Here is a 19,733-nt window from a genome sequence, read left to right on the forward strand (position 1 = left end):
CACCTATGCACAGAAGAAAGGAGCTGGGAACTCATTTCAAAAGTTGTTTCTACTGGTGATTTAAAGACACATCTCTCTCTCCCACAAATTCACAACACAACCTGGATCTGCATGTGCATTGTACCCTTCAGGCCCCGAGCAGGTATGAGGTCTAGGTGTGACTTCCTCCACACTGCCTGGTAAGGAAGGACCTGGGCTCTTCATTCCTCAAGAGTTCCCTCCTCCCAACCAGAAACAGTTAATTGCCAGCTCCAGGCTGCCTCCAGCCCTGCCCTAATCGGCCTGATCTTAGGCGGCTGCGCTGTGCTGGGGCTGAAGCCTTCAGGCCAGGCTGGGGCTATGCAGAGCAGCAGGAGCATTCTTTCAAGGTAATGATTAAACTGAGCGACTGTCAAGAGCACTGGCTACTGGACTGGGAAGGTGAGCCCTATTCACACCTTGGCCAGGCTGCAGTGGCCAGGACTGGTTTACAAAGGCAGAGCTCCAGGGCTCAGGGGGCCCCAGCCAGTAGCCGCAGCCTCCTGCCTGGGCACAGGGGTCCCAGAGCATCTCAGGGCCGAGCCTCTACTGCCTGCCCCACTGGGACTTTGCCCACGCCCTCAGCACCATGAAGCTCCAGGTGTTCTGGACTGGGCTGGAATATACTTGTCGGCTCCTGGGCATCACCACTGCTGCAGGTAAGATCCCACCTCCTGGCTGCCATCTCCCACTCAGGGGCATAGTAGACAGGGCCACCAGAGGTATAGGAAGCAGCAAGGAGATTGCAGCCACCTCTGTCCTTCAGTTTCTTTTCTGGTACCCCTAGAAACACTGTTCTGTAGAGATGAGGCAGGTGCAATAGAGTGAACCTTGGACCGGATGCTGAATCCCTAGTTGGCAACCCACCCTCTCTGCAACCTTGGGAACCCTCAGCATCCTCATCCATACACTGCAACGAGGGAAGGGGTTTGCCCCACTTTCTCCAAGGGCTATGGGCAGAGATGGAGCCTGAAGGTGAAAGTGTACAGGGCTAAGCAAATCAATATCTTATACGTAGTTATGAAAATGGTCAACTAAACTCAACTTGTCTTACTCCACCACTGTTCTGTCTCACGGAGAGAGAATATCCAGAAACAGAGCCGCTCTGCCATGGAACAGGTTAGGCATGGAGACAGCCAACTTCTTCAGATCCACCCCAGCACCCATTTACAGAACACACTATAGAAATTCAGGTCTATTCACTGTGAGCTCACTGCAGGAGCACACCATATAGGAACGAGGAGTTCACCTAAGCTGGTCTCTTTTCCTTCACCCAGCTAGATCACAGGGCTGCTTAGCTGGCTGGGAGGATAGGTGGTTAGCACACAATGGACTTCCCCAAAGTGATCCTAGCCCCATGATCCCTGATAAATAGGATCCATGTTGGGATGTGAGTAGGCAGTGTCCTGAACCCTTAGCTTGGGGCTCCATGTCCCTTGGGAACAGAGGGAGATACACACCACCCATCAAAGTCCTTCCCTGCCTCTGGAAAAAAAAAAAAAAAAAAAAACTCACTCTAGGGTATTGCCAAACAGGAAGGTCCCCCAGATCAGAGCTCCAACTCAAGCAGTGCTTTTCCAAGCCCTAGTTCAATATGTGACCTTGGAGGAAACACCTGGTCCCCTGGGACTGTACTTTCTGCCCTGTTTGATGAACCTGCTGGCCAGATGTTTTGGCAGATGAAGGATGCAGGAACTGAGCACAACCAAGTGAAGCTCAGGATGAAACCTCTTGGCAGAAGACCCTATGACACACTCCAGAGTCAGTGGGAATCTGGGTCATTCCCAGGGCTCTGACCAATGGGCTCTTCTGTGAGTTAGAGCAAGAAGGGCTATAGAGGTCTGACTCCACCCATCCTAGAACATCATGGAGCAGCTAAGTTCAGACAGGAGCTATGACCTTGCTCAAGGTCGCACCACAGGTCAGAGGGATAGCCAGCCTAGAGTTCTGGCCCTTAGACTTTCCCAAAGGTTAGGACTCTGACCAAAGTCCTCCCTGCATCCTAGGATAAGAGAATTAATCTGCTGAATCTCCATGCATATAATTGAAGGAAGAATCAGTTCCAGCTTCCTTCTAAATCACCATGTCACTTTCACATAAGTGAATGATGGCCAAGGCTCCCAAGAGTCCATCCTGGGGAGAGGAAGGTAACCCTGCACAAGGATTCCATGACTGGGGTTAGAGTTCTGTTCTATTGCTATTGATCTGAGTCCACTCTGTTTCCTCTGGGTTTTAGTTCCAAATATGTAAATTATATCAGTTTGGGATACCAGGAATCCCAGTGACTGATATCCCGGGCACATTCCACCCAAAACTGAGCTCTACCTCCTACCGGGAAGTTGTTTTAAGATGCATGCATCTAACCTCATAATGGATTAGCTAAAGATGGTTTAAGAGGCTGGCTGATTCATCTTAATCAAGGCAGGGTTTGCAGCCCCCCACACGCGTGTGCACCCACACCACACACTGTTCTCCTTAACCACAACTTTTATCTTTGCTCAGAGGGCTGCTGTTAATGCTGACGATGGGCCTTCCACTTGGTTTTGAGACAAGATCCAGGCTAAAAATAAACCATGAGTTGCCTTCTAATGGCCAGGCTTTCAAAATGTCTTGCTTGGGCTTTTCTAGAGTGCTGGGAGAGAGTGGGAAGCTAGAGAGGGACTTTGGTGCTCTTGGGAACGTCTCGGGTTTCTTCCAGCATCACTGAACTCCTGGCCTGTTTCCAGTGTATAAGATTTGCAAATTCCTTATTCCCTTAAGCCTCTTTTTTTGTTGAAATCCTCTGCTGAAAAGCCCAGGCCTCATTATAGGGGCACTGCAGCAAAGGAGGAAATGAGACTTAAAGCAGAGGCCAGCACTTTGTAGAACCAGAGGTGGGGGACCTAAGGTGGCCCCTGTCCCGGCAGCATGTGGAGTGTGCCTCCTCCAAAAGCTAGGAAGTCATGTGACCAAGGGCTGCTAGGGAGCTCCTAGGAGGCTGCAGCCTCTAGTCACCATCCTCCACCCTGGAAACCTACAGACATGGTCCAGGGTTGTCAAGTGTTGCTGAGGGCACTAGGCCCCAGGTGCCTCCCTCAGTTGGCAAGGCCCTGTGGCTGTAGCTGCAGCAATCCCTGCAAAAAACTGCTTACTATGCTGTCTCCTCTCCACCCAGTCCTTTTGGATGAAGCCTTGTTAGGATGTTCAGTGGCCCTAGGGTTCATTGCTGCCCAACCCTGAGGTCTAGTCCCATACCATGAGTGGTTCCAGTACGGATGGAACAATGCCATTACCAAACGGGTGTAAACAGGCCAGTAGACCACACTTAGCTGATTTGTTTTTAAAATTAGAAAGACCTGTCTCAGAACAGTGATGTGGTTCCAAGAGACCCACTCCCTGTTATTGTCTTACATCATGCTCACTTACATTGCATCCCTGGACTGGGAAGACATTGGGGTGTGCGTATGCCCATGTGCATGTGTACGTGTATGACCTCTAAGGTCTCTGTGGCTAAGATGTGGCACCAGGTGCTGCCCGTGAAGCAGACACACTGAGAAACTGCACATAGACCATGAATGCTCCATAATTCTCTGTGTAGATGCAGAAACACCTGCCCATCCCTCGAAGTGGGCTTTCACTGTGTTCACAGGGCAAGGACATCCTGGATGAGCAACTTGGCCCCCAGCAGAGGCTCTGCCCTGTGATTTGGCTCTTACTAAAGACTAAGGGTCAGGAAAAGAGACCTGGAAAATGGGTTTTAACTGGAAGGGGCATGGTGGTCCAGGACACTCCTCCTTTATCAGATGAAGAAGGGCCTATTTTCTAGGACTGGTCTTCAGCACCAGCTAGGAAACAGGGTTTGGCTTCCCTTTGAACTTCTATAGTATTTATCCTCAGCGATTTTGTCAATGATTTGCTCACCACTCTGCAGCCCTGCCCCACTGGCCAGTAAAAGGTGAGAAGAGCTCCCATGTCAACAAATTCTAGGCCTGGAATGGAAGGAAGGAAGATGCACACGTCCCTGGGCCCCCACCCTGAGGGAAAACCCTCTCCTCCAGCTGTGTCCTTATACACAGACAGGCATGGGCTTCCTCAAAAGAAGTCTGACCAGAGAATATCTTGGGGCATTGGATGGGACCTCCCAACTTTCTTCAGAGCAAAGGAACTTAAGCTAGAGGTTTCTTCCTACTCCACTTGGGGGCTTTATTTCGTTCTTCCAACCTCTTCTCTGAATAGTGGTAGTTGATAATTAGCATTATTATCTGAGTCTATGGCAAGTCAAGATCTATGCTAGGGGTTTTAAAAGTAGTATCTCTTTTATCCTCCTAACTGACCATTCAAACATCATCATATTCATCCTCACAATCATTGTACAGAGAGGGAAACCAAGGTGTGGTGAGGTGAAGCACTTTGCCCAAAATTTCATGACCAAGAAATAGGGAAGTAACTGATAAGGGTCTGCTCCTGAGACCCTGCTTTTAATTACTGTGTCCTTTGCCTACACTGGGGTTAAAGGGCATATCTCTTCATATTTTGATGACTCAAAAACGTAGGATGCCAATACATAGAGGGTAGCAGACAGGCCTATTCAGAGTTAGCCCACAGAATGCACTTTGGTGATTTTGCAGAGCTGCCTTGACCAGGGAACAGAGGTCAGGTATGGAAATCCAATTTGCCCAGTCACACAACAGCTCCTCAGGAATGTGACAGAGCCAAGGAGGAAATGAGGTGGGATGGAAGCCCTACTTGTCATGCAAACGTGCTCTTTCTCGCAAATCAAGTGCCTGGGATCAACCTGGGATCACTAAAGAGTTTTGTTTTGTTTCAAGTTTTTGACCCATTAACCTGCTTCTCTTCTTAATAGAGGCAGCCACATGCTCCACAGTGTGTGTTGCTTGTCACCTACTGTTTGAATGTACAAATTACTTATTGATATAGATTAAGACAACAGAAGCATTTAAAACCCAGGTGTTCTCATTTCTTCAAGGGTACAGCAAAGGCATAGTTTGACCTTAGCCCTGTTCAAAGCCTTCAGGAAAACAAATATTTCGGAAGCAAACTTCTCAAACCCTGCATGCTAATTTCCACCCCTCTTAAATGCAGATCCCCATGACCACCTTCCTGCCATTTTAGAAAGAGTCACGTACTCCAATGTGTCTGCAGGGCATTTATAACCCCTGCTGTACCACCTGGTGTTTCCAGATCTTTCAAGTGACTGCTATTTTTCTGACTTTTCTGATTGTCTTCATGAATAAACAGAATCTCCCTCCCATTTCTAAGAGGCAATAGGATGTGGTCAAGTATTTTTTCCTTTACTTTGTGCCTGTATCTTCCTTCTTAGATTCCTTCTATGTACCTGGCACATAGATTCCCACTCAGTGCAGATTAATTTCAAAGGAATGTGTAAGATACAAGGCCTGCAGAGCATGAGAAATCAGTAACTCTTGCAGGATGGAAAAAAGAGGATCAGAGGAAGGAGCAAAGAGGCTATAAGAGAGGAAGGGGCTAGACTGTGAAAGGTCTGATCTTCCAGTGACATTTTCCATCACTTCTTGAGCTTGGGTTGCTAAGATCTGTCCATAGGAATTTTGTTATTCCTAAGCCATCGAGCAATCCTAAAAGCAGAGGGCAGCTCTGTTCTTTTTTATGAGCTGACAGTTCTTTCAAGATTATTCTTATTTCTGTCCAGCCTTTTCAAGAGGGCTTTGCATAAAAAGGGATGCAGTTGGACACCAGTGCCTAATTCTGGGGAGAGATTACTCAAGAAGCCTTCCGTAGGTCAGGAAAAGGCCGATGAAGAAGCATGGCATGTGTGCTGTGGATAGATGACCATTGTTTTCTGGCACCAGGAAAACTATCATGGAAGAATGAGCAGAAACATTGTCTTTGAACTCTGAGAAAGAATAAGAAGCAAATATCTTAGGTATCCCTTATACCAATCCAGAGGTAATTTCTCTGTGGTCCTTCCTAGGAGGATGCTCTTTCCATGGGAGACAATATCCTCTGCAGTACCAAGGAAATCTATGGATTCTCTTCTGCAAATAATGTTGTCACCAAAACTGATGTATCAGCCCAGATGGCCTCATAGAATTCTATTATACTTAAAGAAGAAATAATATCCACTCTATGTAAACTCTTCCAGAAATTTGAAATGGAGATGGTACTCTTCAACTCATTTTATGAAATCAATATTTACATAGATAATCTAGGCAAATATGTTACAAGAAAACTATAGATTAGATTAATATCCTTCATCAATATAGATGCATACATTCTAAACACTAATAACAAACAAAATAAAAACATATAAAAAGGATCGTATATCCTAATCGAGTGGAGTTTATCACAGAAATGCAAGGGTGATTTAATATTTGACAACTCCATTTATGTAACTGACCACAGGCTATAGATACTGAATGCTTATGTGTGCCTCAAATTCTTATGATGAAATCCTAACATCCAAGATGATTGTATTCAAAGGTGAGGCCTTTGGGGTGACTAGGTCATGAAGGCAGAACCCTCACGAATGAGATTAGTGCCATCATAAGAGACCTAAGAGAGTTGCCTTGGTCGGCACCATGTGAGGTTACAGAGCGAGAACTGTCTTAGATGAAGACGCCCCTCAAATGATGGATCTGCCAGCACCTAATCTTAGCCTCCAAAATTATGAGAAATAAATTTCTACTTTTATAAACCATCTCATCTACGGTAATGTGCTATAGTAGCCCAAATAGACTAAGACATCATATTAAAAAACTAAAAAAAAAAGAAAAGAAAAGAAAAGCTGTATTATCATCTAAATGGACTTAGAGAAAACTTTAAAGAAAAAATTTTTTTGTGGTGCTGGTGATTGAACCCAAGGTCTTGTGTATGTGAGGCAAGCACTTTACTAACTGAGCTATATCCCCAGCCCCTAGAGAAAACTTTGGATTTTGAAAAGAGCCAAAATTTTTTCATGATAAAAATCTACCTGTAAACTAGTAACAGAAAGAAATTTCCTCAACCTAACAGCATCTACAAAAAGAAGACAACTACTTAAACGACCAGATGCTTTTCTCCCATAATTTGGAATAAGACAAGGATATATCCATTCTCATCACAGAAGTCAGCATTGTGGTGGATCTTCTAACCAAGACAATAATGCAACAAAAAGAAACAAAATGCATACAAGAAGAAGAAAAACTCTATTCACAGATTACATGATCATCTGTTGAAAAGCTGATGGAACCTACACAAAAAGTTACCACAACTAATAAAGGGCTTAGCAACATTGCAGGAAACAAGATTGATTTACAACAATCAATTATATTCCCATATACTAGCAACAATGCAAGTTATTAGAGAAAAATCTGACAAAAGGTATTTTTTTCAAAACCCTATATACTAAATAAAGCATTTCTAAGACATAGTAGACACAAAAAATGGAGAAACATATTTAGTCCATGGATCAAAAGCTTAATATTGTTAATGTGTCAATTTTCCCCCAAAATGCTCTACAGTTTCACTGCAATCCCAGGAAAAATTTCAGGAGATTTAAGATTGAGAAAATTGACAACTCTTTCTAAAATTCACATGGAAATTAAAAAGTTCTCATATAACCAAAAGAACTTTATAAACAAAGAGCAATTAGAGACCTAACACTGCCTGATTTTAAGTCTTATATAAAGCTTCAGAAATCAAGACAGTGCTGTCCTAAAGCAAAGAAAGACAAATAGATTGATAGAACAAAACACAGCCCAGAAATAGACCCAGACATGTAGAAACAGCTGGGCTTTAACAAAAGCACAAAGGCAATTTAGTATGAAAAGAAAGCTTTTACAACGAATGACATTAGAACGATTAAATATTCATTTATTGATCAACTTCTGTCTACACTTTGTCCCATTTACAAAAAAAAGTGATTTAAAATCAATCATAGACCTAAATATAAAATTTAAAACTATAAAACCCCCAGACAATAGGATAAAACCTCAGTAACAGGTTAAGCAGAGATTTCTTAGATAAAATACTAAAAGTTCAATCCCTAAAAGAACTGGTAAATCATATGTCATCAAAATTCAACATTTCTCTTTTCAAAATATGTTAGAAGAATGAAAAGGCAAGGACACATAAAGAAGAGAAATACTGTCGAGTGAACATATGAAAAAATGTACCACCTATTAGTCATTAGGGAAATGTAAATCAATACCACAATGAAATGCTATTGCATACCTTCCAGAATGACTAGAATTAAAAAGACTGACCATATCAAGTGTTGAAGCACTGGCAAAGAATTAAAACTTTCACTCTCGTGGGGATGCAAAATGGTGCAATTACTTTGGGACAATGGATTGACACTTTCTTAAAAAGTCAAAAATACGTGCCATATAGTCATTCCATTCTTAAGCATTTGTCCAAGAAAAAAGAATGTATTCCTACAAATTTTGCAAGTGAATATTCATAGCAGTTCGGTTTATAATAGTCAAAAACTAAAAGCACCACAAGTGACCATCAATAGGTGAGTTATAAACAAACTGGGGTAGATTCATACAATGGAATATTCCTCAAGAGTAGAAAAGCATGAACTATTAACATGCTACAACATGGACCAATCTGGAATTCATCCTACTGAATAGGATTAGACAGTAAGGGGAAAAGAGTACATACTGTTTTATTCCATTTATATAAACTTCTGGAAAATGCAAACTAACCTCTAGTGACAGAAAGCAGATCAGTAGTTGTTTAGGGATGGGTAGAAGGATGTGAGGGTAGGATTACAATGATATAATATGAAGAAACTTGGGGAAATAGAGATGCTCAATTGTAGTGATGGTTTTATGAGTTACAGACATTTGTTAATGCTTATAAAATTGCATGTTATGTACAATTTGTTGTAGGTCAAGTATACCTCAATAAAGCTGGTTATTTTTTACTTAATTTTTAAATTTTTTCTAATTAGTTATATATGACAGTAGAATGCATTTATGCATTTTGATAAATCATACATACAAAATGAGAAGTAAAATTTCTCATTTTTCTGATTATACATATTGTAGGGTAACATTGGTCATGCAGTCATATATGTACATGAGGTAATAATGTCCTTTTCACTCTACTATCCTTCCTACCCCCATACCCCTTCCCCACCCTTCACTCCCCTTTACCTAAAGTAATTCTATTCTTCCCTAGCAACCCCCTCCTTATTGTGAATTAGCATCCACATAATGGAAAGAATATTTGGCTTTTGGTTTTTAGGGATTGGCTTATTTCACTTAGCATGATATTCTCCAACTCCATCCATTTACCAGCAAATGCCATAATTCCATTCTTCTTTAAATCTGAGTAATATTGCATCATATACTTTTTTTGCATGTGTGTGTATAAATTAGCTTTCAATGCTTTCTACTTTACATTTTATTTGTTCTTTTTAGACTTATATGACATTGGAATTTATTTTGTTATAATTTTATAAGAATGGAATATGTCTTATTCTAATTAGAACCCCATGTGGATGTACATGATGGTGGGATTCATGATGGTGTATTCATATATGTACATAGGAAAATTATTTCTGATTCATTACACTCTTTCCTTTTCCTATCTCCCTCCCTTTCCTTTATTCTCCTTTGTCTAACCTACTGAATATCTATTCTTCCCCCCTCCACACTTATTGTGGATTAGGTTTCAAATATTAGCAAAAATATTAAGCCTTTGGTTTTTTGGGATTGACTTACTTCACTTAGTATGACAGTCTCCAGATTCATCCATTTACCAGCAAATGTCACAAAGCCATTCTTCTTAATGGCTGAGTAATACTTCATTGGGTTTATATACCACATTTTCTTTATATATTCAACTGTTGAAGGTATCTAGGTGGGCTCCATAGCTTAGCTATTGTGAAATGAGCTACTATAAACATTGACATGGCTGTATCACTGTAGTAAGCTGGTTTTAAATTCTTTGGATATATACTGAGGAGTGGGATAGCTGGGTCAAATGGCAGTTCCATTCCTAGTTTTTCGAAGAATCTCCATATTGCTTTCTATAGTGGTTGTACCAATTTGCAGTCCCACCAGCAATATGAGTGTACCTTTTCCCCACATCCTTGCCAACATTACTTGTATTCTTGATAATTGCCATTCTGACTGGAGGGAGATGAAATCTCAGTGTAGTTTTTTTTTTTTTTATTTTTACAGATTGTATTTTGATTCATTGTGCACAAATGGGGTGCATTTTTTCATTTCTATGGTTGTGCACAATGTAGATTCAGACTATTTGTGTAATCATACATGTGCACAGGGTAATGATATCTGTCTCATTCCACCATTTTTCATATCCCCCTCCCTCTCATTTCCTTCTACATAATCTAAAGTTCCTACATTCTTCTCTCATGCCTCATACCCCCATTCCCATTATATATCATCATCCACTTATCAGGGAAAACATTCAGCCTTTTGTTTTTTGGGATTGACTTATTTTACTTAGCATGATATTCTCCAATTCCATCAATTTATCTTCAAATGCCATAACATTCTTCTTCTTTATGACTGAATAATATTTCATTGTGTTTTAATTTATATTTCTGTAATTGCTAGTGATGTTGAACAATTTTTCATGTATTTGTTGACTGATTGTATATCTTATTTCTGAAATGTGTGTTCAGGTCTTTAGTCCATTTATTGATTGAGTTATTTGGTTGTTTGGGTGTTAAGTTTTTTGAGTTCTTCTTATATCCTGGAGATTAATGCTCTATCTGAGATGCAGGTAGCAAATATTTTCTCCCATTCTGTAGGTTCTTTCTTCACGTTCATGATTATTTGCTTTTCTGGGAAGAAGGTAATAATGCTATTTTAAAAAGTGAATGTTTTCTGTGCCAAAATGATGCTGTGTAACAACTTGAAAACTTCAATGGCATACAGAAATAACCACGTGTTGTTCACACATTCAGATGAGTAGGTGAAGCCGCTCTGTAAATGTTGACTGAGTATGCTTCCCTATCTGGAGGTCAGATAGCTGATGGCTTATCTAGACTGACCTTGGCAAGGGTGATAAAGACAACTGTGCTCTTTGTGCCTTTCGTGTTTCAGCAGATTTGCTTGCTCACGTTCACATGTATAGCATGTGCTCATAGTAGTGGCAGAGGCACAGGACAGCAGGCCATTGTGTGTCTGTGCTTGTTTAACATCCCATTGCCCAAAGCCAAGAAACATTGCTGAGTCCAGATTCCAGGAACGGGAAACAAACTTTGCCCTAATGTAAGGGATGGAAAAATCAGATGGCAAAGTGTGCAGCTCTTGGGAGGGATGAAAGTTTGGGGGCACCATGCAATCCACCACAGGAACTTGAGGAGGGTCAAAACAAAACAGACCTCTTGGTTGCTCTTCTCTAGTGTATAGCTCATGTTTAAGTGATCCAGAAGAGGACTGTGGGTGTAGCCCTGTGGTAGAGCACTGGCCTAGCAAGCGGGAGGTCCTGGGCTTGATCCCCAGCACTGCAAAAAGTGAATAAATAAAAATTTTAAAAAGAATCTAGGAAAGAATGAAATAGGTGAACTCTATTGCATTTAAGACGTTCTCTCTGAACAGACTCATAAGAGAATTGGACAATATGTATTACACTATACCATGTCCAAAGACCAGATATCCAGAAACTTCTACCATAAAATCTGGGCCTTTACTATGGCTGAACCCTGACTCATCTGTGTTCGCTGAACTGATGTCAACACACAGGTTAACCTCCCTCCCATGCTTACAATCTGATACAACTTCTTCTGGGTTAAGAAAACTGAAGTTGCTACTTTATTGTCTCAGTGAACTCGCAGCAATTGGTTCCAGGGTCTCCACATTCTTAGAAATGGAGTAAATCTATCTTTGCACTTCCACAACCAGCTGTGGTCACCTCTCCTGAACCATCCCCAGTCATTGCCATCAGGCCATGATGGATCCTCTTCCAAGATGCCCTCGGAAATCCTGAAATCAGCAGGAGATATGCCATACCTGAGGATAAGGAGGAAATAATAAATATGCATGTTGACTCAGGAAAGCTGCCCTCAGAAATAGTATGAAATTCTCCTTGGCTCTTAGGATACCCAGGGCCACAGTCACAACTTGTCATGAAAACTCAGAGACAGTATAGCCTCTGGTGAGTCTGGGAAGCATTTCGAATTGCCACCAAGGGCAGCCCACTGAATGGAAGACTTGTCAAAACACAACCCAGTGATGGAGTCAGAACAGACAAGCAAAGTCAATTTTGAGGTCAGCACTGAGGCAGCAACAGCACCAGCCGAGGGCGACGCCCCTTACAGGCAGCACCTCAGACAGGACCCATCACAGGAACACATGGCCTGAGCACCTCTGGGTCCCTAGCAGGGTCACAGCGGGTGTTACACAAGAGATGTTGAGATGGATGGGGACTTTGAGTCCTTTTACTCTAACCAGGCCTTGAGAACAGCCCTGAGACAGGAAAATCAATGAGCAGCATCATTGTCTCAGGAAGAGCTCTTTAGCCACAGTGAAAACATGTGTTAATGGAAGAAAAGGATGAAAATAAACCTCCCCCTCCCCCTTGAGAGGACTGACGGGAACAGCCTGCCTTTTATAATGGTTCTATTAGCTATTGTCTACATTCACACTCTATCAGTTACTAAAACCGGGTGCTTGTAGCCACAGTGTTTTCCTTGTCTTCGTTTTCTAGAACAGGAAGCAGACCAGAGTGTGAAGACTTACCTGAGGGGCCAGGACTCAGCTTGTCTGTTCTTTTTGCCACAGGACAGCACCCTCATAGTTTTTGTTTACTCACACAGTGAGAGGTTGGGTGTAGTCCAGACAGGAGGATGGAATCTGGAGGGAAAGGGATGAATGTTTCTGCCCAGGCGTGATGCGAGATGTCTCCCTGGGATTGTGCAGGGAGTGGGCAGAGGAGTTGGGTACACTGAGCTGGTGGACTGAGGGGCTTCTGTTTGCCTGGGTTAAGGACAACTGGGGATTCTGTGGTGGGGATGACGGAAAGGTTGAAAGACATCTAATAGCCTCTATAAAGTAGCATGGTGCAGCTCTGCTCAGCACCCCTCCTTCTGCAGTGAGAAAGAGGGTGCAGCCTGGATCAAGGCAGTTCTTGGGGAAAATTCTTTCTTACAGATAATTTGTTATGAAGAGCCTCTGTTTCTGAGGATGGTGTGACGTTTGTCCTAACATTTGTCTTTATTGTCAAAAGATCAGCTCCTTTGTCAAGAGCCCAGCTCAGGGCAGCACCCTGGGATCATTTGCTCCAGTGACTTACTATTGCAGATTGGACAGGTTTGCACTGGACAAGAGGCCTATGAAGGCACAGTTCCAGAGAAACCAGCCAGGCTGCCCCAGGAGGAGATGGCTGGAGAAATTCCACAAATAGATAAAAGCCTTCAAACCCTAGACCACCTACATTCCTAGTTGCCAGGGCCAGGTGGGGCCCACTTTTAGGGCCATGAAAAGGCTGTACTTCCTCTGCACAGCTGTAGAAGTGAATACCCCCTTTCATTTAGAATGAACCTTTCCTTAAGTTTAGAGTGAGCACTTTCTTACAGAATTAATGCCATGTATTTACACAATGGGTGATACTTAATTACAAAATGAGTACCTCCTTAATTTTAGGTTGAGCACCTCCTGAATTTTAGGATGACTCACCCTGGACCTGGTTCTGTGAATACCATAACTTCTCTGTGTTTTATGACAAATTTCAAAACCTAGCACAGACCCGGAATCCAATTACGTAAAGCAAAGACAGAGTTGTCTTCATCCATGTGTGAGGTCTTTGAGAGAGCAAGAGTCCACCTATGAATTCTTGGGGGACAGACACTCAGGAGACAGGAAGTCCTGGCTCCTTAGTTAAGAATCCCATTCTTAACTCCTCCTCTCTTATATTTGAAGCCACACTTCACATTCACTTCCTGGCTTCCAAAATGTTGATTTTAGACAATAGCTCCCTGAAAAAAATATTTGGTAAACTCTAGGCCCTCGGTCAATACATTTTGGGTCCTATATCTATGTCATGTGGTACTATGATGTTTATCCCTCCAAAAATAACATGAGCGCAGTGGAATAGGGAATCTGCAGCCAGGCCCAGTGTGGCTGTCTAGGATAAGTATTGGATATGGTTTACAAAATCTTCCTATTTAGGTAATCTAAAACCGTGGAAGGAATCTACTTTGGATGAAGCCAGGCCATGTGGATTCTCCATGAATTCCTAAGACATAAAATCAGCAATGAGATTCCATGACCTAAATGAAATCCCCAGATACTCTCCCCAACTCCTAAGAGCCTATATCTTGCATCTCCAAGGTGTACAGATATCAAAGTGGGGCTGTAGTATGTAGGAGCCTAGGCATTGGTTTCCTGAAAATCAGATTGAAGATCCAGTGAGAAAGTTCAGAGGCTCAGGAATCCTTGGACAAATGTTTATTCCTAAAAGAATCAGAATATAGACCAGAACAGATACAGACTTCCATGTCAGAAATCTCAGGTAATTTGATAGCAGGATGAGATGCTTTTCCAGTTATCTGTGGCTGAATAGCAAACCACTCCAAAACTTAATGACATAACACTATAACCATGGCATTATGTTCAAAATGTTGTGACTCTGGAATTTAGACAGGCCACAGTGAAAAGAGCTCATCTCTTTCCATGATGGCAAAGGTTAAAAGTGGGGTGCCTGGCATAGCTGGCATGGTAAAGTGGCTCATCTGAGGCTCACTGGGGAGTCCCTGAAGTTTACTTTTATATCATTTTACCTGAGAAGCAAGTCACTAAAGTCAGGTTAATTCAAGGGAAGAGTTCCTGGGAAGAGTTGTAAAGGCTTTAGATTTAACTGCTGACTGGCTTCATCAGTTCTCATCCATATCACATCCGCTGGGGCTGGAAGTTCAAGATGAGTCCTTCATTCATCTGTCCTGTGTTGGATAGAAACACTGAGCCAGCTTGGACTGATTGGGCATCAGTTTCTCTTTCTTCTAATCATTCCTTCATATGACTGGCTTGGGCTTCTTCACCATATTTTTGTCCCCAGAAAATCAGATTTCTCACATGCTGAGTGGTTTCCCCCAAAACAAACATTTTAAGAGGCCTGGGTAGAAAAAATTTATGAATTAGCCATGGGAGTCCCTAAAGTTTACTTCTATATTAAGGCAAGGCACTAAAACCAGCCTATATTCCAGGAGAGAACAGTTAGATTCTACCTCCCTCTAGAAAGAGTTGCAAAGGATTTGTGGCCAACTTTAACATATTTGCTATATCAAAGAGACTCCAACTTTTAAAGCAATGGTTAGGGATATTTCTTTTACTTAGCTATCTGCTAGGAAGTGAGGTCAATTCCCGTTCTTTGCCTTGGAGTCCAACAATCATCTCACAGAATTTCTGAGAATGCTACTCCCTAGGAATAAGCAGCAGTATCTTCTTCACAATTAGACCAATTCCCAGCTTACTTTCCTTAGAAATTGAAACCAGAATATCAGAGCAGAAACTAGGAGACTTCTGGGAATACAATAGAGACTAGAGTAGAGTTTCACAGAAGCGGGCCCAGTTCCTAGGGCACTTGGTTGCACCTGGGTGGGGTTGGAGGGAAGGGAAGGATTGCCCAGGAACAACCACAAGGCACAGTTTTCTCATTGTCTTAGTTCTCTCTTGGGTGAGAGTAATGACAGGAAGATTCAAGGTGAAAGAGAACTTGAGGGTGTGGTCCCAGGAAGTCACACTGCCTTTGCTCAGTGTGTCCCTCAGGACCTTGCCCAACCCTGATAACTTCTCAGATAAGCATCCAGAAGCAGGCACTAGCTCTTACCAGTGCACAGAACAGTGATTTTGGACTCGTACCCATGCTGCTCCATCCTTTCGGTGTCACCTTGCTTCTTCCTGGTCAGAGCCTTGATGGGTTCCTGGCTAAAGAAAGTTCACCTTCATACCCAGAGAACTGTGGTCTATTTCTTAACATGTCTCCATTTGTGGAGTCCTGACTTTGTCCAGATTCCAATGGGCATTTCCTGTGTGTGTCCCTATGCTTTCCCATACTAAGACAAAGGAGGTGCTGTGAATGCAATTCCTACCCACACAATTACTGGTTGCTGGAATGATCCACCCTAGCAGGGGAGATCCACTGCAGCACTGAAACTGAGGCGAGCTCTGCCTGACATGCGGGTGCTTGCTGGATGTCTGGGGTGAGAATGGGTGGGCAGTCTCCCCACTGACCAACAGTTTAGACACCAGGTGGGACATGGAAGCTTTAAAGTAAGAGTAACCTGCCTGGTGCTGATTCAGACATCACAAAGGCCCATTCACAGCTGGGCATGCCAGGATTGCAGTGGTCCACCAATAACAATGTGAAACTTGTCTTTCTGCATGCCCCCTTCTGTGCTCATAAAGGCCCATGAGAAATAGTCCTTTCCACCTGCATGTTCTCACCCCAGTCCTTCCCTGGACCATTTGGGTAGCCTTAGTACCAGTAGAAATTGCTCCCAGATCACAGTTTCTCTCTATTCTTTATTACCTGTGGGCCTCGGGCAAGGTACCTCACACCAGGAGACTTGTTTGGATTTTTCCATAACTAACAGGGTTGCCCATTCCCACCTTGGGGAATATGCAGATTAAACAAGATGCATATAGAGGGCCTACTTCAGTTTGTGATACATGGTGACATTATGTTGGAAGGCAGTTGGAGATAGGCAGGGAGCTTTCAAATTCAGATACTTTCTGTCTATCTGTGACCCTCCCTTACCTCTGCTTTCCACTGCCCAGAAAAATGCCAAAAAAGCAATGTGAAATTACAGGGCATAACTAATCCTTTATTCCTAGAAAGATTCTTTGTCTGAATCCTGGATAGAACACCCCCACCCCTCTCCCAGGCCCCTGTACCAACTACCCTTCTCTGCAGACAAATGAACAGGGCCATTTAGGCCACACCATCAGGAACCACAACTTAAACTTTACTTAAATCCAAGCCCAATAAAGAAGCTAATGGATATCAGTATGCTGAGAAAAAGAGCACCCAGGAGCATCCAGAGCTGATCTCTGTCTCTTAGCCACCTCTAAATATCACCAAAGTCTCTTACCACATCTGCCTGAGGTCAGGGAGCATTCTGAAATATTAGTCTAAATATGTCCCTCTGCTGCTGCAACATACCCAAGGATCGCTCTCTGCCTACCTTGAAAAATCTGGTATTTAAGGACCCCACAATTTGGCCTCTATCTTCATACACTGACCATTGTACCCCTTCTGTGCTCCTGCTCCAAATGGAAGAACCTGTTTTTATGGGAGTCCCTTCCTGGAATGCTCCATCCTTCCATTTGTACTTGTCCACTTCCTGCCTCCCTTTCTAGTCCACTCTGGCTTAATAGTCTTCATAAAATCTTTCCTGATTTTCCCCAAGAATGGTTCCTCCCTCATCTGACCCTGAACATCAGGTGAGCCCCTCTTACAGCCTGGGTTGCTCTCTTCCCTACACGTACTTCTTTCTCTCCACCCACATCACATCCCTCCTGCTGGACTGAGCATGCTCCAGGGATAAGCCTGAGGCCTGACTGAAACCTACCATAGGACTTGGCCCCAAATCACCCCCACAAGAAGCCACAGATGGCAGCACTGTCTGGAAGAGCTGCCAGAGAGACTCCAAAGAGTGTGGGCATAAACAACCTGAGGATCAGGCCACACATGGATAGTCAGTGCAGGGGACAGAGAGAAGGACTTCATGTTGTTTAATATTGTCCCGACTTGGTAAGTTCTGCCTCCAAGAACATGAACCTTGGAACAGGGAATACCTGCAGAAAATGGATGATCCCTTGGCCTGGGTGTCAAAGGGTTTTAAAGCCTCGCATGAGCATCCTCCTGGGTCCCATTAATTCTCATCTGAGCCGAGGAGCCAGACTCCTAGCTTCCCCTTGCTCTTCTCTTCCTGCTGCAACCAAAAGGCATCCTCTGTCCTGGGGTACACAGAACCTGGCACACCATGGTTGGTAGAGAGTTTTGGAGAGAGTGGCCCCTTTTCCCTGGGTACAGAAGATGCCAGGGTCTAAGTCAGGGGGAGAAAGGTGCTTCTGTGCATTTGTCCTTTACATCAGACACAAAGCTGTGTTTCAGATTTGTTATTTTCTCCAATTTGAGGAATAACTTTTTGAGGTATAACTTATTTTGTCCATTCCAAAGATAAGAAATCCCAACTTGGGTGGCTTAGGTATTTGCCAATATTACCCAGGTGATAACTCACAGAATGGGGATTCCAGCCCAGTTCTCCTTTCTCTATTGCAGCTATTTAAATTTGTTGTTTTTGTTAATGCAAACCAGCCCTGACTGTATGGTGTTCCTTGAATGACTCTTCGTTGACTGTTTTAATCTAAAGCGGACAAAACAAAAAACATCAAAATAGTTCTCCATATGCCAAATAGGTGCAAATCAGGAAGGGTTGAGATCCCAAGACCCTTTCCTGCCATCTGCTGGTCATCTGCCACAAGCTCATGCAGATCTGCCAACACCAGCTCTGTGAAGGGAGATCCTGACTGCCCGAGAAGTGCACAATGATAATCATCAGCCCTGTGTGGAAGGTCCCTTCCTCAGGCTGGGGTGGAAGACATGCTTTCTTGTTCTTTGTACCAAAAATAAGCAAGTAGCTTCATTGAGCTCCTATGACATACTTGGCATCAATTAGCTCTTTGAATCCTCATAGCCAAATGTACAGGAAAATGTGATGGGAAAACTGAGGCTCAGAAAGACTGAGCAACTCAGGTATTAACTGACAAATATGAAATTTTAATGGGATCTGACCTGGGCATCCATGGTTGGTTTTGCTTACACTTTGTGTCTCAGTTTCCTCTAATGTAAAATGGAAATAACAATAGTTCTTTCACATAGGACTGTTCCAATGATTAAATAAGTTAATAAATGCTAAGTGTGGAGAACAGGACAGGACACATAATGAAAACTAAATAAATGACAATTGCCTGCACAGCACACACACACACACACACACACACACACACACACACACACAGGATTGTATACACTTACTTTTATGCATAGTCTCACAAGCATGTACACACTCACACACAAGCACATTCAAATGCCCTCTGGCACACATATACACACTCTAAAACACACATTTACACTCACATACACAAACTCATTCACACACACTGGTGAACAATAGACACCAAGAAACTGCCCACCCTGAAGCCAGAAGACTTGGGTGTGGTCTCTTTCTAGGGCATGTCCTTGAGTGAAATGCATGAAGTCACTGAACCTTACTTTCTAGGACGCCTGGTGCCACGGGTCTCCTAAGAGGAACGGGGACGTGTGTAACCCTGTGTGTAAGCTCTGAAGTGCTCCTCAGTTAGGTTGACACCAGGGGGCAGTGCAGCTCAGCAGCCTCATACCTGCCTCACCCAGCACTGCTCAGCAGGGCACCAGAGTTTACCACCACTCTGCATTCAGCACAGGGGCACACAGGTCCGCTCCATCCAGCACTTGGAAAATATGATCATCTTCCATCCCCTGCCTAGATCAAAGCTCTCAGTCCCCTTCTGCCCGACAATTCTCTCAGAAGTGAGGGGTGGGCATGCTGGTGCCTTCAATGTGGGGCTCCTCTCAGTTTTACATCTCAGCAGGAGACAAAGGGCCCTCATTGGTTTGGGACAAGGAGGCTCACACAGCTGTCTCTGCAGGGAAGAGAGGAAGCACTAGGACCTGTGGGGGCAGGGCACAAGCCTCAGAGACAAGAGCCACAGAGCAGCCAAGCACTGCCG

General features: G+C 43.4%; 1 protein-coding gene across 1 annotated transcript in view; it reads left to right on the plus strand.

Annotated features, from left to right (window-relative positions):
• The first annotated feature begins 335 nt into the window (after positions 1 to 335).
• Positions 336 to 19,733, plus strand: part of Tmem72 (transmembrane protein 72) — a 28,216-nt gene continuing 8,818 nt past the window's right edge. The window contains exon 1 of the mRNA XM_047552360.1: positions 336 to 677. Coding sequence (XP_047408316.1) covers positions 608 to 677 — 70 coding nt within the window. The 5' untranslated portion in view covers positions 336 to 607. The remainder of the gene's footprint in view (positions 678 to 19,733) is intronic.

Source organism: Sciurus carolinensis, chromosome 5 (assembly GCF_902686445.1).
Source record: "Sciurus carolinensis chromosome 5, mSciCar1.2, whole genome shotgun sequence".
Classification (NCBI taxonomy): domain Eukaryota; kingdom Metazoa; phylum Chordata; class Mammalia; order Rodentia; family Sciuridae; genus Sciurus; species Sciurus carolinensis.